The sequence below is a fragment of the Gekko japonicus genome, unplaced genomic scaffold (assembly GCF_001447785.1).
Source record: "Gekko japonicus isolate JY-2015 unplaced genomic scaffold, Gekko_japonicus_V1.1 scaffold81, whole genome shotgun sequence".
Lineage (NCBI taxonomy): Eukaryota > Metazoa > Chordata > Lepidosauria > Squamata > Gekkonidae > Gekko > Gekko japonicus.
This window is the reverse complement of record NW_015162476.1, coordinates 780,853-804,554: the sequence shown is the minus strand read 5'-3', so window position 1 is coordinate 804,554 and position 23,702 is coordinate 780,853. Positions and strand designations below refer to the sequence as shown.

The window sequence follows — 23,702 nt, the reverse complement described above, 5'->3', positions numbered from 1 at the left end:
TGTGTGTGCCCCCCCCCAAATAACTAGCAATCAAAAAGAGTCCAGTGGAGCCTGAGCAGTGGGCGTTGCCTTCTGACACACTTCCGGTGATGTCAGGGGGTGTGGCATATAAGTTATGCTAATGAGTTATGCTAATGAGCTCCTGCACCTCTTTTTCTACAAAATGACCCCTGGCTAGATGGGACACCGTAAGTGGCGGAATAGCCAACAGATGGCCGCCTGATGGCTGTAGTTGCCACAAAGGGACACATGGAAGGAGACAGTCCTTCAAATATGTGGGTCCCAGGTCACGGAGGGCTTTGAAGGCCATAACCAGCACCTTCAATTGAACTCAAGACTGGCAGCCAATATAGCCGTTTCAAAATGAGAAACATATGTTCCCAACAACTAGCCCCTGACAGTAGTCAGGATGCCATATTCTGGACCAGTTGTAGTTTCCAGGTTGTCTTCAAGGGTACCCCACATAGCATGTATTGCATTATACACTGAAGTCAGTGCTAACACAGGGATAAAGCTGTTTGAAAGTTAGGTGTGAACAAGGTAAAACATGATTTGGTCAGGCCTCCAATATGTCAGCCTGCTCTACCTTCACTAGACAAGTAGTCACCAGAAACAAGGCCTTTTCTGTGGTGGTGCCCCTGCATCTGGAACACCCTCTCCAATAGGGTGCCGACAAGTTCTTTGTCTTTTAACTGACAGTTAACATGGATTTGTTTTCGCAATATTTGAGGGATGGTGTGTTCCTTGATGTTTCTCTGATCATTTTATTTACCTGTTTTTGTTGTTGCTGCTGCTGTTTTTAGCTTCAATTTCTGTATTTAAATGCTTGTAAGCTGCCTTAAAGGCATTTAGTGGAAAGGCAGGATTTAAAAAAAAATAAGAAGTGAGATAACTAAAAAGATAAATATTAACAGAACCACCCATGCTTGGGTTGCTTCAAGGCCTGGAAATGTAGATGCACACCACAGTTTCCAGACATATTTACCGATGGTGGTACTTCAACATATGTAAAGAAGAAATAGGGTTTTCATCCCACCTAGCTTGTCTGACACCAAGTTAACCTTGGCAAAACAAATTTGGGTAGCAATTTTGCCATACAATAAAAAAGTAATAGAATTACAGCAGCCATTTTAAGCTGAAAAAGCCTCAGAAGAAACAAGAATGCTCCGGTCATTTTTAAGGGAGCTTTCCGCATCTGTTATATATGCTTTTATTCAGTCTATGTACGAACACAGCTGTTTTGAAAGAGATCACAGTTTCTGGGCAGCGAAATCACTGCTGTACTGTGAACAAATGGGGCATTGAAAGAAAATGCGTGAAATTCTTCCCCGCTATAGGCCTATGAAGTGACTGGAGCTACGGCTGAGGGAATGAATTAAGCCCATTGTGTCGGGATTTCGAGGGGGCCTTGGCTGTTTCTCTCTGGCCACTCCAGTGTGCTGGAAGCAACAGCGTGCTAACGACTGGTTAGGGAAGGTCCCCTACTGTATTCCAGAAAAACCTCCAGCTTTGAGAGTGATTCACTTAGAGGGGTATTCCCAGCAAGTGTTTTTTCACCCCTCCCACCTTGCTTGAATAAACTACCTGTCTCTTGCCAAAGGCCTGGCTAATCATCTCCTCAGCGGACAATGGACAATATCAGTAAATGCAGGAAACCAGATGCCTTTTTTTTTTTTACTGCCCTGCGACTGCCTCAGTCTCAGAAATGCAGCAGCTGCCAGACTCCCCTTGCCCTTTCCCCTGGAGTCCATGTAACAATCCAAGAAAGAAAACAAACGCATCCACCACTTCTTTTTCTTCGCCTTAGCTGGTAAACCACTAGCTATCTCTTGTCAGACTGGCATCCTCCCCTCACCCCAGCCTGCTATTCAAATGTCAGTTACTGGTACCTGAGATTCCTAGCTGAACTCTTTGAGAGGAAAACCGGAACAAAAGTTATGGGTCAGGGCCAGAGCCACCAAGTGACTTGGTGAAAAGTCTAATCCCTAACAGTGGGCTACGACTGCTAACCCCTTGGTGGGAACTGAAGTTTTCCTAGAATTACAACTGATCTCCAGGTTACAGAGAACAGCTCCCCTGGAGAAAAGGGCAGAGGGCAAACTCTATGGTATACCACAGAGGTGAAATCCATTCCCAAATACTCCCCCCTCCATGGGCAAATCTCCAGGAATACCCCCCCTCCAAATCTCCAGGAATTCCCCAGCCAGAACTGACACACCTACTCTGAGCACTGTCCCAGCCTCTTCTCACAAAACTGCCACCACACCCTGAGATCCTCACATTGTGTGCCATGCGTCTAGAGCGCCATCAAGTAACAGTCGACATAGGGTGATCCTGTAGGGTTTTCAAGGCAAGTGCTAGCACTGTCTAAAGCTCAGGCATGAAGAGAGAAGAAAGGGGAGGTGCAGAGGAGCCCTTCCATCTTTTCTGGAACTGTAATTAGTACTGTATGCTCCAGAAGAGAGGAAGACACACACACACACACACAAAAACCATACAAACCTACCTCAGTGGTAGCGCACCTGCTTTTGCATGCAGAAAGTTGCAAGTTCAATTTCTGCCATCACCAGCTAAAAGGAAGCACCTCTCTAAATTTTCCAGATCTCTGGCAGACCAACTTCTCTCTCTGCTACAGAGATGGGGAATGTGGGTGGGAGGACAGTGAGAGAGAAAAACAAAGTTTTATAATCCTTTTTAAAAGTATGGATGAGTCCAATAGATACTTTGCATTCCAGCAGACAGTGGTCACGCCCATAAAACTCTGAACAACTTAAAATGGGGGGGGGTGACTGAACTACCTACCTCAGTGGTAGCGCACCTGCTTTTGCATGCAGAAAGTTGCAAGTTCAATTTCTGCCATCACCAGCTAAAAGGAAGCACCTCTCTAAATTTTCCAGATCTCTGGCAGACCAACGTCTCTCTCTGCTACAGAGATGGGGAATGTGGGTGGGAGGACAGTGAGAGAGAAAAACAACGTTTTATAATCCTTTTTTAAAGTATAGATGAGTCCAATAGATACTTTGTATTCCAGCAGACAGTGGTCACGCCCGTAAAACTCTGAACAACTTAAAATGAGGGGGGTGACTGAACTCCAGTTGTGCATTATTCCAAGTTGGGTTTTCCCCCTCTTCTAAATCAACTCCATAATCTATAAATCAGCCATAGTCCAGAAGCACCCCCAGGTGAGTGAACAGAAACAGCATCTGACTGCATACCTGGTTATCAACAAGTAGAGTTGGAACGCCACTGACCGAATGCCTTGTGACTCTTGTCTTGTGGCATTCCATGGAATTCCAAATGCATTAATACTGGCAGAGGCCTACAGCTATTTCTATGAGTATCAGATACTGACCTGTTGATAGAAGGTGCCTAATCTAACAATACTTAGAACATCATCCATCTCAAATTAAGCACTTCTAAGGCCCACTGACCCTGATCTGCATGGTTCAGGCTAGCTTGATCTCATCTGCTCATGGAAGCTAAGCAGGGTTGGCCCTGGTTAGACCACCACAGAATACCAGGGTTGCTACGCCAAGGCAGGCAATGGCAAACCATCTCTGAATGTCTGTTGCCTTACAAACCATCCGGGGTCATCATAAGTCAGTTGTGATTTGACAGCATTCAAAGAAAGACCTTCTGACTTTGGTAGGAGAGATGTTCTTAACGTTCCCTTTGAAATCAATGGGACTTCAGAGACTCCATGTGAATTGTTTCCCTTACTATTTATAATAGAGCTCAAAGCATTCCACCTGCAGTCAGCAACCTCTTCTAAGTAATTATCAACTCCACATTACAAGCGGGAGGCTGAGATTTGTCATGGCCACCCACAGAGTTTATGGCTGAGTTGGAATTTGAAACCAGAACTTCCAGGGTCACACTCTTAATGCTACTCAGGTCTCCTAGCCAAAAATCACATCAACTAACACTTCCTTATTACAACACAGAGAGTGCCGCCTCGTTGGGACATCATTCCCATTACGAGAAACTACATTTTGTTTCAGTCAACCTGAACGGGAGCCAGAAGATAAACAAGTAATTACCGCTTGACAGAAACTGGTTAGACAACTTTGAGACAAACACAGAACAGGAAACCCTCTCAAACTGCAGTCAAAGATAAGCCATGCTCCTGTCCCTGCCTTCCACACCTCTTCCCTTGCCATAAACCCTTAGATCGTAATACCAGTAGAACATCCAGAATGTGAAGGAACGGCTTTCTGACCAGAGGGTAATAAATATGGAGCATGCGCTAGAAGGCACTGCTGAAGATAGTTACGCATCAAAGGGAGACAGCTTTCATTTTAGAAATGAGGTACAGATAACATCTTGGTTGTCAGGGTGCAGGAGAGGAAGATTTCCCCTATTTTCTGCAGGGAGGGAACAAGAAGGTACGACCCTGCTACCATTTCATCCTGCAATTTAATCATGGGGGGAAGCTCGCATAAGATAATATGGATTGCTTTCAGATCATTAACTCCATACTAAGGTTACCCCTTCATGAAAAGCCCATTCTTGGGACCCTGACACTTGCAGTAACCTTTGTTTCCATGGCACAGCAGTCCTGTCGGTGGTTTATTGTAAGCACAGACCATAAAATGAAGCTAGAGTCACTTAGGAAAGGCTCCAAGAAACAAGTGGGACCTCGTGGAGAATGGGGAGATGGCTTCAGAAAGAGATAAGAGAGACTCATATGGAGAAGGTAGAAAAATAAGAGGACAAGAAAGAGACGTAGTAGGTACACATCTGTACAAGAGAAGGGACAGAAATGTGACGTTTAAACGCCCAGTGAAAGTTTTGGGCACACTTGATAGGACAATGTTGTTGAACAACTGAGTTTGTGGGCCTGACCAATAGCCTGGATGGGAGACTACAGGGAGTCTCATATGAGGCAGCGTGGTGTAGTGGTTAAAGTGTCAGACTAACATCTGGGAGACCCAAGTTCAAACCCCCGCTCTGCCATGGAAGTTTACTGGGTGACATTGGGCCAGTCACACACTCTCAGCCTGACCTACCTCACAGGGTTGTTGTCAGGACAAAATGGAGAAGGCAAGAATGTTGCAAGTCACTTGTGGTCCCCGTTGGAAGAAAAGTGGGGTATAAATGCAGTAAATCAATATAACAGCAGGACACAACGAATATTTTTTTAAAGAAAAAGAATGAATGAGGAGGACAAATATTTCCATTGACAGGACGGTTTTATTTCAAAGTGAGGATTGGAAAGTCGATGCTATACATGGCAAGGAGCCGGTGCAAAGATGCAAGGACAGAGACAATATGAATTCACATACGAAGCCGCTTCATAGCAAGTCCACCTATCTTAATATTAAATGCTCTGTCAGGCAGCAGCCCTGCAGCTTGCCGGATATTCTTTTTTAACTGGAGATGTCAGAGACTGAGCCGGGGACCTCTGCCTGGCCTCTGCCATTCAGCTATGATTTCTCCCCAATTACAGCTATGAGACAGAATATGTGTTACAGAGCAGTTCTCAACTAAATGAGAAAAGAGATAATGTTCCTGAGGGGAATTAGGAGGAGGAGGTCTTTTGCCCCAACCAGCTGTTAATTCTGAAGCATTAAATTTCCCCAGAATAAAAAATCCATTTTCCCCCCAATCGACTTTGAGAGTTCAAGAGCCAAGACTTACCATAATGAGAAGTCACAGAGAAATAGATCAGATGACAAAGACTGTATGCTTCAATCCTCACATCCTTCCAAATTCCCTGAGTAGGGAAAGAGGGGCCCCAATCCCAGCTAAACGAGCACTGCTCCTGGAATTAATTAGACACGCGCGTCAGAAATGCAGGTTCCTTCATAAAGAGATTATATTCCTGGAGGGAGTAAGAGAGAGAGTGGACAGTCACAGCGACGTGTTTTATTTCGCTTTCTTGCCTGCTCTCTCCCCACTGGCAACAACAAACATCATTTTTAAATAGTCATATATAAGACATTTATCACTCCTTCTAATGCATTTATCGCTCTTTATCTAAAAATGTATGTAAATATTTATCACTCTTGCTTGATGCCTGAGCGTTTATGAGTACTACAGCAATGAAACAAGATGACCTGCAGATGAAGTAAATACTGAGCATGAACTAGAAGGCACAGAGTGCTGAAAATAGTGCTGAAGATGGTGAGAATCAAAGCAGGCGGTGAAGGAAAAATAGGGAGGGATGCAGAATTTGACCTCCTCAAGCCCTTAAGAGCTTAAAACATTAACCCGCAGGACCCTTAGTTTATAAGTATGAAAAGTCAATTTCCAGTGTTCTGATACATTCTGATGTAATGGTTTTAAAACTTCCTGTGTTCAAGGAAATCTTTCTGCCTTGATTACACTGATAAGGAACATCTGTGTACAGTATCTTGAAGCACGTTGTGGGGCAAACACTCCTTCTAACTGAGCACTGACCAGGCCGGTTCAGTTCTTCCCCATCTCACATCAACTGAAAGAACATTCCAGAATACACACAACACTACTGTGGAGGACAGCGGGGTAAACTGGTGGTCTTGAACCAGCTGTCTGGTAGAAGACCTTGTCTGCCACTGCTGCGCAGTCACAGGCATTAAAACTCTGAATCCCAATGCCAGGAAGCAACATCAGGAGAAGGCCTCAGCCTCTGTGCCCTGTTGTTGTACCTCCAGAGGAATTGGTTGGCCACTGTGTGAGACAGGATGCTGGACTAGAGGGACCACTGGTCTGATGCAGCAGGGCTCTTCTTATGTTCTCATTCAGCTAACAGAAACGACAATGATCGAGTTGGTAAGGGCCCCAACATCATGGGTCCCAAATGGTTCCACCTTCCAAACAGCACCGACTACATGAGATAAAGCCACAGAAAAGTTGCTCATGCGAAGAGATACCCCAGATTTAGATCACCACACACTGAATCTGTGGGTGGTAGCATGAGGCGAGTTAGCTTCAGCTCTTTCGTGCATGAGACCATTCCAGTGCGGTGCCTAGGTGAACACAAGTTGTTGACCACTCGCTTCTTCAAGTCATGTCTTGACTTGACCTCAGAGATCCCCACCCCGAAGCATGTATACAATAGATCTCATTAAAGTCACACGTAGTGACCTACAGATCTAAATTTATAATCCTAATAACTGACAGCTGAACCATACTAATTTTGGCAACCCACACAGCACGCATCTAGCTCGTTCCCTATATCCCACAGAATCTGCTTGCTTGCCAGTGTATCAAGTTGCACACACCAAGAAGCAGGCATTGCACCTATTTCTAGGTTAATGTCAGAGGCGGCCGTTTCTTAGAAAATAAGGCCAGAGCGGGAGATCTTTTTACTTCACTGCTACCAGAGGGGGGATGACAAGACAGAAAGTTACTGTTACGAGGACATAAGGGCAATAATCTTCAACCTGGTTTGCACAATTTCAAGTTACATCTGAACACAGCAATTTTGGCATGTTCCCCGTGGGGAAACTAAGTGGTAACGTCATCATATGCAAACCCTACAACATCAAAAAAATGTGTGAATTGAGCCTTAAAGTACTATAAGGAAAGGTTTCCCATACGTTGCCCTAGAAATTGATCCATGAGATTCCTACTAAGGATGGATTGTTACTGCATGCAATTTCATTTCTCTCACTGGTATTCATTTTATGTTACCTTTGAGTAAACCTTTTATTTTTTATACTTATTACAAATCAACAAATTTATAAATATACCTTTGAATCTTGATGCCCTGAAACAAATGTTTGTGCATTTTGTCATCTCAGAACACCAGTACTAAAAAAAAAAAATGATTTTAATCAAATGTTCACTTTGCATAACAACATGGCTGCAGCTATACAGCCCTACCACTGGTGGTATATGCAGGGGAGAGAAAGGGCAGAGTGCACATCTTGGACACCTCTGCTGAGTGAGCCAAGGCTGCATGATGTTCACATCCTGAGCTTTGCCCAACAGCACACAACACAGTACAGTGATGTCATTGCCAGATACTATTAGTCACACCCAGTGATTGGGTTAAGGAACTGGGGCACATCGTTTTTCACTGCTACCACAATAACAAGTGCCACTACCTTTTTGAACCTGGATTCCAATAATGAACTTCCTCTGCCTAATCCAACACAAATAACCAACTCTTCTTGTGTCGTCCCCCCCAAAAAAAACCAGGTTGAGATGATGGACCACGGGGATACTGTCCTCCCTTCAAATCTAACGTCAATTGCTGAGAGTCCTTTGATGGGAGATATTTAGACCATCCAGATTTTGGCTGGAAAAAAGAAGGCTGCACATGCCTCAGGATCCCACCCTTCCCTAGGACTCTAACATCAGGTGTCCACTGGACCTCCAAGGGGACCTTAAGAACATAAGAGAAGTCAATGTTGGATCAGGCCAATGGCCCATCCAGTCCAACACTCTGTCACACAGTGGCCAAAAATACCAGGTGATATCAGGAGGTCCAGCAGTGGGGCCAGGACAGTGGCAGTGAATTCCATGTGTTAATCACTCTTTGGGTGAAGAAGCACTTCCTTTTATCTGTTCTAACCCGACCACTCAGCAATTTCACAGAGTGCCCACGAGTTCTTGTATTGTGAGATTGAGGCCCAACGTATTAAACATGTGGGTCCCCCTTCACTGCATTCACTACTTCCACTACTAAGTGGTACCCCCTCATTTGCTGTACAGCCTCATGGGTGCTGCCCTGATCACCTTGGGAAGAACAGAGAATGACACAAATGTGACGAGGAAAAAAATAGAAAATAAATCCTCATTAGGAACTAGTGAACTTAAAACATACAGTCCGGCACTACAGAAAAGCAACCTTCCCAGCATCTTCTGCCTCAAAAATAGGAATACAGCTGTTCAAGTTGTTTTCTCCCTCATGCTGATTTCTAATCAACAGAGTAGAAACAACATGTGGATTCTGCAGCAGATAGATAGCCCACCATGTTTTAATTAACCATTGTAACCAAAATAGCTGCCTTTTTTACAGCTTACTGAGATCCCCAGTTCCATCACAGCAATTACATTATAAAGGAAAAGAACCTCCTCTCTAACTGTTGTAGACTCAGGTGGGTAGCTGTGTTGGTCTGAAGCAGCAGTTTGAGTCCAGTGGCACCTTTAAGACCCACAAAGTTTTATTCTGGGTATAACCTTTTGTGTGCATGCATCTGAAGAAGTGTGTATCTGAGGAACTGTGCATGCACACAAAACTTATACCCAGAATAAAAACTTTATTGGTCTTAAGATGCCACTGGACTCAAACTTTGCTCTAATTTTTGTGAGTGTTAAATTTCAGGGATCTCTTCCTCAGTCTGTCTTGCAGGGAACATCATCACCAAGAGATATAAGGGTAACAGCAGAGAGAAGATGCTAGCCTGTATCCAACCACAAAGGGAAGAAACTTTAAGTGTCCTTAAAGTTTTCATAATCTTCCCGCCAATTCCCCATCGCAACCCATGGAGCCTGACTTTGTGTGTGTGTGGGTGTGTGGCACCATGGTATCTGCAATGGAACAGGGAGAAACAGATAGAAATGGTCACCTCCTCTTAAACCTCAGAACACAGCTGGATACAGATCACTGAACCACTGAAGCTCTCCCAGCATTATTTACTCAAAGGGTTAAACCACAGAAGCCACCAGAAGATCCATGACCACATCTTCTCAGAGGTGAAAGAAATCGAGGAATTTCAGACAGGCGATATATTCTGGTTCAGGAACGGTTCCCGAACGGTTTCTGGTCTGACATTTCAGACAGAACCGTTTTAGAACCGGTTCCCTACCGGAATATATTTGTACTTTCACACACAAATACTTCTGTCCCGTTCAGGAAATGGGGCCGAACCGTTTTACCTGTAAACCACTTCCAAATAGTCTTCAGTTTCTTCTCCCGGATCCAAAACGCTTTTTCCCGCCGTTTTTCACCTGTGCGGGCGATTTCCGGCTTTTTAAAAAAACATTTGCTTTAGAGCACTATAGTGCTATAGCGCTATAACACAACAACAAGACATCATTATAGCAACCCCACTGGAATGCCTGGAGTGTTGTGTTATAGCGCTATAGCGCTCTAAAGTGAACGTAAAAAAAAAAGCCGGAGATCACCCGCGCAGGCGAAAAACGGCAGGAAAAAGCAGGGCAGTCTGAAATGGCAAACCAGATCCAACTGTTTACCAGTAGGGGAAAGCCATGTGTGAAATAGCAGCCCTATACCAGTTTACTCCACGACGGATCAAAAACAGCTTCAAACCGGCTTAAAAAGGGTAATGTGAAATTCCTCATAGAAACAACAGTCACATGGTCCCAATGTAGTGGGGCACCAGTGCAGGGAGGGATTTAATCCTATTGTATCAATTCACTGATTAAAACAGAACCCACCCACCCCCACAAACACACACACTGCTAGTACTCCTAGAAGGGACAAAGACAGGGTCAGGGAAATTATGCCAGAGGTGTGTTATCCCTTACACATACACAAGCACATGCACACATATTGCAGCTCTGATCCACGTTGTGGTCCCACACAGCTGCCAGTTAAATATAAAGAAACACTGAGGTCAGGGAGCACCCAGGCCTCAGTTTGATGCTGTTAAGGATAAAATAACAGTGCATTTTTAATTATGTTGTGGTACCTTGTTATTTTTTTTAAAAAAAAAATAGCCTGCAATGTGCTCAAACTAATCCAGCCACGCTTTACAGCAACTTAATGAGATGTAGTTTCTTATTCGGTAACGCTGTTCCCAGAAACTGTCAGGGCTGCACAATGTAAGTAGTTCGGCACAGGAGCAGAGGCACATAACACACAAAGCGGCTTGGGCAGGATGGTTACAGCCCTGGCAGAAGATGCTCTCTCTTCTCAGAACTGATGATGCTAATGATGCAGGTGAGGCTTGCTGGGAGTTCTGGCAGGGATTGGTTTCCCTGAGCTAGATGGGTGGGGTTATTCTCTTTGACCAAGAGCCTAGGGATGTTCCCAGAGCCCAAGGCCACTCTTGGCAAAACAAGTGGGAGCTATTGTTGGGCATGACAACAGCAGCAGCAGCAGCAGGAGGAGGAGGAGGAGGAGATGGAGATTGGATTTATACCCCGCCCTTCACTTGGGGTCTCAGAGCGGCTTACAAACTCCTTTCCCTTTCCCTCCCCACAACAGATACCCTGTGAGGTAGGTGGGGCTGAGCGAACTCTGACACAAACTGCTCTTTCAGGAACAGCTATGCCAGAGCTTGTGACTGACCCAAGGTCATATCAGCAGGTGCAAGTGGAGGAGTGGGGAATCAAACCCAGTTCTCCCAGATTTAGAGTCCATGCACTTAACCACTACACCAAACTGGCTCTTTCCCCTTCTAGACAGGCCTGACCTCTCTGTGCTGACCCATCTCCTGGGCCCTTCCAGGCCTAACCAGTTCAACACACTTTATGTGAGCTGCACTGGACGGTCACATAGAAGCTTCACCTGGTGCAGAATGCAGCCTGCCCATCTTTGTCAGGCAACCAGCTCTGTGCCAGCTATCCTGGTTGTCATTTTCCCCCTGAATTTATTTACTTTACTTCTATCCTACTTGGTCCCCCAATGGAGACCCAAGGCAGCCTACATTGTTCTCCTCTCCTACATTTTACTTTCTCAACAACCCTGTGAGGCAGGTTACACTGAAAGTGTGTGACGGGCCCAAAGTTCCATGGCAGAGTGAGGATCTGAACCTGGGGTCTCTTGGATCCTAGTCCGACATGCTAACTGGCACACCACGCTGGCGTTCAATAGATCCCAGACGTTCCATTCAGAGTGCTGACTTTAAACTCTGAAGCTCTTAAGGAGTTGGAATCCACAGACCAGAAAGGTCCTCTCTCCCTGCAAGCACCCAGTCACCCATTAAGACTGGGGAAGCTGAGACTGTTGGTGGCAAAAGGGCTTTTCAAAAAGCAGGCCTTTGTTGTCCGTGACTGCTCTCTCACATTGGAATTGCCTCCTTGAGGGGGTGCAAAAAGCTGCATCACTCCAGAGTTTCTGCAAGGAATGCGAGATTTTTTCCAAGCTGGCACTGAGGTGTCCTCGGCTATTTTATATTCCGAGTTATTTATTGAATGCATATATATGTGGCTGTTTTGAATGACTGCCTGTTTTATGGAGGGGGGCGGTTAATACTACTCTGAGATTTAGGGGGGGAAACAGGATAGAAATATTTTAAACAAGCACTCAAACTCTGGTTTCTCCTTCGATCTGAAAATCAACCCGTTCCTGACAATCTCCAAGAAAAATGGATGCCCCTCTTAGAAGCGTCAGCAGCACATAAAATTGACACCTCCCTGTTTGCTCTACATAAACATCAGGATCTACGTTCTTATTTTTAACTGTTTTTTTTAAATTTAATAATTTAAAAAAACCCTCTGGTTTCTCTTTACTTATCTCTCCAGCTTAGGGAAGCCCCTCCCAGCAATTTCATTCAGCACCTGTCAGTGCTTTGGGCACTGGTGGGAGGAACTGGAGATGGAGGAAAGGGCTGGTGCGCCAGGGCTGTGCCCACTTCACTTCTGGTTTAAACTGGAAGTGACATGGGATGCTCTAGGATTCTGCAAAAACTCTCTGGTAAAACCACTGAGTTTTTGCAAAATGCCTGGGCCCACCCCACAACTGCTCTCAGTAATCGCAGGCTGTGGCCTGGCAACCCTATTGTAGCTTAATGCACTCATAAGGAGTATGCCTGCAAGTTCTAAGCTTAGTTGGTGCTCAGCTTTGTCCATTTCAATGAATAAAAGAATCTTTCAGCGGCTTGTGTCTGAAGTACTCATTACCAGGGCTTTTTTTTTAAACACTGTTTGTGTTTTGAGGTTTTCAATATTTCTCTGTCCAGTTAATTTCTGCTGAATGTAACATCTGAAATCAGCAAATTCCAAGTACGCTTGGCATGATCGTAATTACAGAGCGAACCAGTGTAGTGTAGTGGTTAAGAGTGGCAGACTGGAGAACCAGGTTTGATTCCCCATTCCTCCTCCGCTTGAAGCCTGCTGGGTGACCTTGGGCCAGTCACAGTTCTCCCAGAACCCTCTCAGCCCCACCAACCCCACAATGTGCCAGTTGTGGGGAGAGGAAGGGAAGGTGATTGGAAGCCACTTAGAGACTCCTTAAAGTAGAGAAAAGTGGGGGATAAAAACCAACACTATGTCTTCTTCTTCTACATCTTAATTTCCTGCTCAAAAGTTTCCCATTCACAGACACACAGGTATTACCTTTCTGATGAAATTAACATGGCACTGTCCTTTCTGCACAGGCGGAGGGCATTCTGGAGGCACGCTATACGCTTGGTGGTTTTTACTCTGCTCCGCGGCATACCAAATGGCAGATAAGAAGTGAACTTGAATGGTATTGACCTCTTGGATCACATCAGTAATATCGAAGCTCTGTGTCAGGGACAGGAAAAGTATGAATTGTAGACATGATACATTAATCACTCTGACATGCAACATCTGCTATGCATTGGTTCAGTTGTCCTGGGTCTAGTGCAGTCATTATTTTCATCACTTCCAGAAAAGTGTTACATTGGGAACCCTCTAATCCCCACCATGGTCAATTCTAAAAGTCCCTGAAACTCCTAAATGTACTTTAGAGACTCCAAAAGCCACCAAAGCTGAGATCCGTCAGATCACAAGTTGCACTGCATTACCCCCAGCAACTAAACTGAGAGGAAGCAAGTGAAAGAAGCATCTGAGCAAACACAACTCTCTACCAGGTCTGCAAAAAAGCAAGTGAAAGAAACATCTCAGCAAACAGAACTTCCTACCAGATCTGCACAGCTGGCAGCTACCAAGCTGAAAGCAGCTTATTAGACGTGTAGGGCAGAGCAGGGCCTTAAAGGGGTCAATAAACCTTCTGTGCCTGCTGCCCCAGAACTGCAAAAACAGTATGACAACCAAGCAGCTGGCAGGCTGCAGCAAAAGGCTAGTGGATCTCCAGGTGAGCAGGATAGTTCTAAATGGAACAGTGCAATATCTGGCCATCCCCAACAGGTTGCTCCCAAGGAGGCAGGAAGAGAAGAGAGGCCTTGGGCACTGGCTATTACATCTGGATGGCAGCGGGAAACAGACTGATCTAGCAGCATTCACTTGTTTTTGCTAGCCTTGGCCACTAGAGGCCTCTGTGAAGGCACAGGAAATGAAAGATGAACATGGCCCTCCTTTCTTCCTGGCCAACACCCAACAGCTACAGCCATTCATATGGAGTTTTCCCATTCCATCCTTGTCCCATTTATGGGAGCCCATTTATGACAACATGCACAACCACACTGGTCAGTTCTTCAGTACAAAATTCACTGATTTATCTCCATCATCAATGTGACTAACTTCTGGGTTTTCCTGTGACTACAGGCTACTATCCCCTAAATACTATGGGACTATGGATGAATATGCAATAAGTCAGCTGCTGAAAAAGTAGAAACAACTATCAAAATTGGGCCTGGAAGACAGTCCCAAGATCATCGAAGTGTTTTGCTCTGTACCCAATTGTGGAGATCCCTAAAAAACATAAGAACAGTGACACTCACATATCTACTGAACATGTTGTTCGTCCTTCCGACACTGATGTTATTGACCACAATCTCAGCCACTGTATCCACTCCTTCAAAAATCAAACCCACTTTCTGCCATATGCTACAGAAAAAGAACAGAGGAATATAGAGTTATTGGAGTGTCCTAAATTAATTGCCCATATAATGTTCATTAATGATCTGGTGGCAGATGTAAGACTGATTCCCTAAAAGCTCTGGTTTGCAAATCTGGAGTCAGCATCAAGAATGTGAATTTCCTCCTTTCTTCTCCGTAGTACCTGGTACAGACACCATGGTTAACATGAACCACAATTCCCATTTGGACCAGAGTTTGAAATGAGGATCTGGTTTGCAAATTCTGGTTAATATGAGGAACCAAATTAATGATGAGTCCTTGCAGCATCACTGCAGGTATAATGCTGAGCTGTGGTTAAGTCAGACAAGATAGGAGATGGGAGACAGGGAAGAGAGACTGAGAAAAAGCACACACGATTCCTGAAGCTAGTTTCCAATTTGCAAATCACAGGCTGCAGCATTAAGTATGCCAATCTCTGAAAGCCTTGAGCAGCATCTGTTTCTACAGAAAATATTAATAATCATGTTACCTCTAAAGAGACAACCAACGTACATCACGAAGGTTTAGATCAGACACACAGAGTTCAGATTCTGGTTACACGCCTCATATCAATTTTCAAGATGAGTTTCAGTAATGTATAATTCAGAAACCATTTTTAAAATGGAAGAAGACTTGAAAGTATTTTATTAAAAGCCTTGATGTAGCCAAATGGTTTACTCTACGTCTATCCAGTATACCACAGGAATTTCTGAAGTATGAGGAGGTGAGAAGAGTAAGTATCTATTCATTCATAATTTCCCAAGGAGCACAGGTGCTGCTTCTCTGTGTCTATGCTGTGCCGATGCCATGTGGGATCAGAGTTCCCAACACTGCCTCAGCCAATGCCTAGAGATTTTGAAGGGAGTACCTTGGTAGGGTAGAGTTTGGGGAAGATGTGATGTCACTTCTGGGAGTTAGTTTAGGCCACCCCTCTAGTTGCTGCAGTCTTTACCATAAAGAATAGGGGAAATTCCTATAGAGTCACTACGTGAAGGCCATTTTTTCTCTGGTTTCTCAATTCCACAGGGGCAGGAAATTAAGGCTGTGAGGGTGGTAATTCCCTGCCCCAGGTGAGTAAATGGGAGGCCCACTTGGCATGCAGCCTCTTTCCACATAACCTCACAATTAACTAAACCTTTTTTCACTCTAGTTCCCCTCTTCGGTGCAACTGCGTTCTAGTTATTTTCTGTGCCTTTTCACTTGTTTCTGTTTCCATGCCTCCTTTGGTCACCCTTGCACTCTACTTGCTCTGAATGATCTGACAATCAATAAACGTGTTTTCAATTAATTTTTAATGTTTTCAAATGTCAGACATAAAGCCATGCCATTCCCAGTAGTGGTACCTACCTGATGGAACGGTCTTCTCAGTAAAACCAGGTACCCTTAACTGGCGGCCTTTTGCAAACCACTGAAGACCGCTTCATTTACCAAGGCCTTTCAAAACCCAGCATTAGGAATGTTTTTGCAAAGTGTAGGTTGAACTAACGAAGGCAAGCAAAGAGACCAGCACAGATACAGCACTCCAACAACAGTTAGCCCCCCAAATGAGAGGAAATAACTCATGCACATGGGAAGGAGTACATGCCCCTGCAAGAGGCTAAGAGATTGAGCTCTGTTATGCCTGCACCATGCCATACACAGCCCTAAAGGTCCGTAAGTGGAACTCGAGCGAACCATTGTAAAGTTTTCTTCTCATACCTGACATCAAAAAGAGTTTGGAATTCTCTGCTATAGGTCCAGTTTTCCAGGGAGATCCATCTGTAGGCCAGGTCATTAAATCTGTAATAAGGATCCTATTGATTGACCACATAAAATAAACAAAAGTCTGCTTATTAAAAGGCCGCACTGCAAGAAACATAAAAACACAGCTGTTAGCACAGTGCTAGGACACTGGGATTAAGAAAGCAATTCATGCTTTTAACAGGTCAGTTTGGCTGCCTAAACTCTGGAGATTTGACTTTTCTACTGTAAAAGTATGGAAAAAAGAGCTCTCAGATCTGAATGCAATATGGCATTTGTTAGACCATGCATTCACGATTCACACAATTATGTTTTTAAAAAATTGTACTTTTTAAATTTATTCACTGCTTTCCCAGAGAATTTTTAAAAATATTGATGCATTGGTTTTTAAATTATGCAGGATTTTATTTGCCTGTTTTTATTAGGGTTGCCAAGCCCCTGGGGGTTCTCCCGATTTTCGGGGCTTCGGCGCCAGCCAACTGGCTGTCAAGAGAAGCTCCACCCCTGAACAGGGACATCATATCACGATGACATCACCCGGCAGTGATGTCATCACAGTGCCACCGTTGGGGAGGTTCTGCTCTAGTTTTTGGGGAAACTCTATTGTTTTGAGGGCAAAAAACCCATAGAGTTTTGCCTAAAAACTAGAGCAGCACCCCCTGACGAAGGCAACACAATGACATCACTTCCGGGTGGCGTCATCGTGGTGCACACAAAAGAAGATCCAGGACATCAGCCAGAAGACCCGCTCCAGCAGCCAGTAAGGACTTCGCAACCCTAGTTTTTATTATATTTTTGTGTGACTATAAGCTGCTTTGGGGGCATTTTGCTGAAAAGAAGGATAAAAATGTTTCAGGAAATAAACAAACATACATTTTTGGCTGAGCTGCTAGATTTGTGTCCAGGAGCACCTTAGACACAAACAAGATTTCCAGGGTCGAAGCTTCCGAGAGTCAGAGCTCCCTTTGTCAGATACTGGCTGAACTGACATTGTTTTCTCATGGTGTTCATTATTACTAGTACGAGTATTACTAGTGCTATTTTCAGTTTCACTTTTACTAATACTATTGTCAGTATCAGCTCTAATAGCCCAGACTAGCACTACTCTCTCTCTTTTCTTTTCTCCTTCATTACACAGCCCTAAAATGGACACTGCTTTTCCCATAAAGCAAACAGAAACTCAGTTCACATGGTGGCACTTGTCTAGAACATTCCATACACTCCGGAATTGGTTGGTGCCCTGGTGTGTCACTCACAATCTGTCCCTATCCACTGGCTGCATTGCTTGAGTCTCACCTCCAACATTCTAAACAGTTTGCTGTTCCTCTCCCCCCTCCCCCGTAGCCGGTCAGAATACAGAGGTTATTTGCATATGCAGCCTCATTGGCCTTTGCCTCAGAACACAGAGGTCGTTTGCATATGCGACTTGATTGGCTTTTGCCTCTAACATTCTAAACAGTTTGCTGTTCTGAGGTAAAATGTGTCCAATCTCCAGGGGAGGGCTGGAGATCACTCAGAATTACAACTGCTTTCTAGATGGCAGAGATCAGTCCCCCTGGAGAAAATGGTGGGTTCTGTATCCTTATATGCTGCTGAGGTGGCCCCATATGACAGCCAATGTGACGTAGCAGTCAGGGCTTCAGAGCACGGGAGAGGCTGCGGGTGTGTGGGGGGTGGAAAGCTGAAGAGTGAGGGGGAAATATAGGTTGATGATTGGCTGGGAAGGAGATAGGGTTGCCAACTCCAGGTGGGAAATTCCTGGAGATGTGAGGGATGGAGCCTGGAGAGGGTGAGGTTTCAGGAGGCGTGGGACCTCAAACAGGTACAAAGCCATAGACTCCACCCTCCAAACCAACCATTCCCTTCTGGGGAACCATTGTTGCCATTCTCCAGGTGAGGGCTGGAGATCACTCAAAATTACAACTGTTCTTTAGGTAGCAGAGATCAGCTCCTCTGAAGAAAATGGTGGACTCAGTGTCATTATACCCTGCTGAGGTCGCCACAGCAAATTGACACTGAGTGTCCAAGGCCGGGGCACCCACCCAGAGCCTCTTTCTAGAGACCGTTGTATTTATTTCCACAATGGGCCTTTTTCCTAATCCCACATAATACTAAATCACACTCTTAGCTTATGGGAACAAGCCTCGCGTTTATGCTTTTGCTCCTTTCCTTACCCATTCTGACTTCCTTTGGTGTTGCATTAGAAACTAAAACTATGGCTCGTGTTTCTCTTCCAAACCAGAACTAGAAGCCAATGTCAGATCGCAGCTTCCAATTTTTGCCTGGGGAACAAGCACAACACGTAGTTTGCTGGTTCAAGTGTAACTCCTACCCGTATTACGCTGCCAGCTCTGGGGTGGGAAATACCTGGAGATTTTGCAGAAGTCTGAGGAGGGAGGGGTTTGGGGAAGGGAGGGGCCTCACCAGGGAATAATGCCATAGAGTCCACATTCCGAAGTGGCCATTTTCTCCAGGTGTCACCTGGAGATCAGCTGTAATCCCAGGAGAGCTCCATCCACCACCTGGAGGTTGGCAACCCTAGAGAGCTGAGTCACACACAAATAGGATTTCTACCAAGCTGCTATCCTCACAGTGGCAGAAAGGGTTACAGAGCCCCTTTTTGTGTGACCCTTCTTGTACGGGCATATAATAAGCTGTGCCAATTGTTGCTGGTCCTCTGAACCATGCTCAATTCAAAATCCAGGGCTGGTTTAAAAACCAGCCACCAATCTGTGCTCTAGAATCACCACAACACGTATAAACCTTTGAACAAATAAGTTATCTGCCGATCTTCCTCGACTAAATCCGACCTAAACAATCGTATGTAGGTGCCTAATTCATTGATAAAATCTCCCCCTCACATTAAAACGTGGTCCAAACGCAACGCCTCTATTATTAGCAAGAGACTTCACTGAGCATGCACCGCGCTTGTCTCATCCTGCCCGTGAAAGTGTTCAGCATTTCTGTGGCACGTCTGCTATGCTCATTTCTCTCTCCCCTCCCGTTCCCCCCCCCCACCGTTCCCAGGGACACCTCTGAAAAGACGAATCAAGAAAGCAAGTATTAAATAATCAAGAGTTAATTCTCTTATCACTGCCCAGGCAGAGCATGAATAAAGCATCCCTTGAGGGAATACACACTTGGTTGACCCTGGGATATTATCTTCATTAAGCCAGTGTTTGAAATGAGAGGAGTACCGTCCTTTGAAAGCAACACAGCACCATCCCCCCCCCCCACCGGCAGCAGCGTTTCATAAAGATAACCTGCCATTTGAATAGAAGGAAGGAGGGGAGGGGAGGACCCAACCAAACCTTTAGCCAGCCCGTATGTGCAAGCGCAATGCATATTTTAGTGAGCCGGTGCTAAATATAAACCCTGGCAGGAATATTTAGCACTCCTGTAGCAAACAAGGAGGCAGAGATCGCTTTCTGCCACGGCTTCTCTTAGAGGCAACTGCAGAACAACTGATGTGTCATCTGCACAGCAGGTTAATATTTCATTAAGTTGCATCTCATACAGTTTCACAGGCTCCCAGATGTCACAAATGAAAATGGGGACACGTTTGTAACACTCCTGATCATACCAGAGATTACTGCCCGGTCTCTCGTCTCTCAGTCCCATCACACTCGGCTAGAACCCCCACTTTGGTCTGCTTTGTGCGACATTCCTTTCTTCCATAATAAATGTTCACAGGTGGTTTTAAAATCCAAGGAGATGTTTGTCACTGAGGTTAAAGGTACCTTGGGGAGGGGAGGTCATTGTCCCACATTATCCACACTTCAAAGTGAGCATGCAGACACAGTAGTGATAAGGGGCTGGAACATGTGGCTCCCTTCGGCGATGTTGGAGCCTATGACTCTCTTCTGCGAAGAGTTCCTTCGAGGGAGAAACACTTCCTCCAATGGAGAATGACTCCTTCTGATTGCTGAGACAGGTTTCTTTTGATAGAGAAGTCTTTTCTTGCTTTAAGGACATATTTCTTTGTTGAAGGGAGACCTGGTGGAAGGGTCCGACTTGGTGGAAGGGAGACATAAGATGCAACCCATGGTGTGTCCACTCCCTCACTTAAAATTTAACAAGGCGGCTTACAATAGTAGATAAAGCATACTCCGTTAAGGGCGGAAAGAACAAGAATCATCCCTGCTAAATAGAATAGGTGGGTTCATTAGTATTTGCTTTGCTCAGGGACAGCTGAAAGGGTGGTGGAACTGCTTGTGCCAGTCTTGAATTTGAGGACCGAGGCACAGAAAGCTTTGAGATCAGCCATTCTTCCGACAGGGTTCTGTGAAAAATATATTACATAATTAAAGGTTCCTGAGACACTCTGGGCATGTTTGCATGTAATCAGCCTCCCACAAAGGCTGGTGATTCCACTGTGTCTCTGTACCACGAGTGATTCATTGATCCACTCACACCCACTGCAGAGATTCGCCAGAAATGCGTGCCCTCAGAAGAAGTCGCCCAACACACCTCTGCATGAGTAACAGCTCTGGGCATACCTTAATTCCGATCTTTCTATGAGTACATGTCCACAGTTTTTATTCCTTCAAATAGCAAGACTCAGCTAACAGAAGTCTACAAAACAGTGTTTTAGAATGTATGATCACAAAACTGGCAGGAGCTAATAGGACATCTAGCCCAAGTCCATTCCATGGAACACAGCAACCCTACCAAAAACCCCATTATCAGCCTATACAATTGGTATAGGTCACAAACAGAAGACATGCATACTGCATTATTATTTCAAGACATGCCCATATGGAACATTGCAGAGATCAGATGCCTTCATGCAGAGCACTGAACATTTGCAGTCTGTGTGCATGGAAGGTTTCAGTATGCACTGATGTCACCCCCTTGTCACATAAGTGACTTGGCAACATCAGGGCCTGGAGGGGATGGGCAGGTAGATCGGCAGAAACTGGGCAGGAGGTCCCATAGGCAAAGGTCCTTGCCTTTTTCTAGGTGCATTCACACTTCAACATTCCGCCTGTGCGGCTTCCCAAGCAACTTACAGCTGAAACCTATCATGTATTTTAATTTTAATTCAGTTGCTAAGATACAAAGAAAGGGTGTGCACTTCAAAAAATGTCTTTTAAATTTTGCGACAGAATTTTTTTTTTTAAGGCATGATTTTTGGTATGCCGAAATTTTTGGGGGGTTCACGATTATAATTAATTTTGGGAGCAGTGTTCGGGTTGAAGAATTTTGGCACCTAAAATATCCTTTTAAAAAACTGACCAAAATTAAAATAACTTTTGGGTGTATTCTCTCTCTCTCTCTCTCTCTCTCACACACACACACACACAAAGCAACAGGAGAGAGGAGGGAGAGAGAGGAAGTGTGCCCTGGATCCCAATGTGTCACAAGGTCCCTTTAAACTTTAAAGGGCCATTATTTTCTTTGGAGGCTTGGTCTACTTCCCACAGGTGCTGGAGCTAGCCTCCGGGGCCAGGTCTACTTTCAGGGCCTCCCACCCGTTTTGGTGGTGTATCACCCTTTAAACTGTTAAGGTCCATTATTTTCAATGGAGGCAGATCTGAATTCAAAAGCCAAATCTTCCCACAGAAAACAATGGCCCTTTAAAGTTTAAAAAGACTATGCATTACAGAGCAGCTGAGAGTTGAGCGGTTCCCCCTCCCCTCCCCTTCCTCCCCACTCCTACATCTCCTTGAAACTCAAAACACTCACAAAATTCCAGGAGATAAATTACTCCTGGAGTTTCACAAGTGTGTGGGGTCATGTCAGATATCCCCGAGCTGACTGGAAATAGCTAATTTCAGGTTTCTATATGGCTTAAAAAGGTAAAGGTTCCCTTGCTTGAAAGCCAGTGGAATCCAACTCTAGGGTTGCGGTGCTCATCTCCATTTCAAAGCCGAAGAGCCAGCACTGTCTGAAGACATTTCCGTGGTCATGTGGCCGGCATGATTAAACACCAAGGCGCACAGAACGCTGTTACCTTCCCACTGAAGTGGTACCTATTTATCTACTTGCTTTCTTGCTTTCGAACTGCTAGGTTGGCAGGAGCTGGAACTAGAGACAGGAGCTCACTCCGTCATGCGGCACACTCGGGTCTCGAACTGCTGAACTACCAACCTTCCACAGCCTGCAGTTCAGCATCTTAACCACTTGAGCCACCGCAGCTCCTTCTATATCAGTGGTGGTGAACCTATGTGGGCATGCATGCCATCGCCCCAGCCAGGCCCAGACCATCATTAGAGTGTTGAATTCTCTGCTAAATAATTTTAAGTAAGTAAAGGCATTGGGGATTGCTTTCCTTACTTTGTTTGGATCATCTTAAGTTAATGTATGAGTTGTTTTTTCTAAAGTAAAACCTCAGTATTCAGGTTAAATTGCTGTGTTGGCACTTTGCGATAAATAAGTGGGTTTTGGGTCGCAGTTTGGGCACTCGGTCTCTAAAAGGTTCGCCATCACTGTTCTATATGGTTTAGGGGTGCACATTTGGATATACCTAAGCCATATAGACTTAGGTATATCCAAATGTGCACCCCTAAAGCAGAGGAGTTTTTTGAAGGGGTCTTCCTACAAAATAACTGAAGTTCCACCAAATACTGCCGCATCCATCAGAACCTGGCAGAACACTGTCGGTTGGCAGAAAGGATGGTGGAGGTAGCATCCCAAATGTTCGGCCTTCACTCTCACGTTCTAGCAGCCACTGGCTTCTGGTTGCTGGGCCTGGGGAGGTGGTTTTCCTTACTACACATTTCATATATTTGGGCATTTCTGTGCCACCTTTTTTCCCAAAGGGACCCAAAAACAGTTTACAGAAAATTCTAACATACAATCACAATGCTATTTATCTCTTTATCCAGAAGGTTCCACTTGTTATATGGTGAGAATGATTTCAGGACCTAAAGGTATTCTTACTCTGCAACATAGTGGGAATGAACTTCATGTTCACAACCCAAGGACATTCATGTTTAAGCACAGTCTACATTCAGCATTTGTATCAAGTGAGCATGCCCAAGACTGCAGCATTACCTGCCCTGTTTCAGTAGCCCAATTAATATTGTGAATTCTTGCTGGGAAGTCCTTTCACACACGCTGTGCTTGTACTGGGTGAAATGGCAAAACTGAAAACAATTGCTACAGTGCACCGAAAATGGTTTGGAAGTGGATTATCCTGCATGCGTGAAAGAGCTTCCCATCACAGCACCAGTCCAGCCAAAAGTGTGGGCAACTGTCATGCAGTCATGGGGTTCAGAAGATAAAACTGAGACCTTGCGACTACTGCTCCTGAACCCACAGGGAGCAGCCAATGTGTGGCTACAGTCACCCCTTCCCCCTTGGTGAGCGCTGCCAGCTCTGGGTTGGGAAATCCCTAGAGATTTGGGTGGTGG

General features: G+C 45.0%; 1 protein-coding gene across 1 annotated transcript in view; it reads right to left on the bottom strand.

The window, feature by feature from the left end:
* The window catches only part of MANBA (mannosidase, beta A, lysosomal), a 79,034-nt gene that overhangs the window by 43,241 nt on the left and 12,091 nt on the right, over positions 1 to 23,702 (bottom strand). Inside the window, exons 2-5 of the mRNA XM_015405772.1 lie at positions 16,303 to 16,397; positions 14,487 to 14,592; positions 13,177 to 13,347; positions 5,641 to 5,764 (exon numbers count right to left, since the gene is read on the bottom strand). Of these exons, the coding sequence (XP_015261258.1) occupies positions 5,641 to 5,764; positions 13,177 to 13,347; positions 14,487 to 14,592; positions 16,303 to 16,397 (496 nt within the window). The remainder of the gene's footprint in view (positions 1 to 5,640; positions 5,765 to 13,176; positions 13,348 to 14,486; positions 14,593 to 16,302; positions 16,398 to 23,702) is intronic.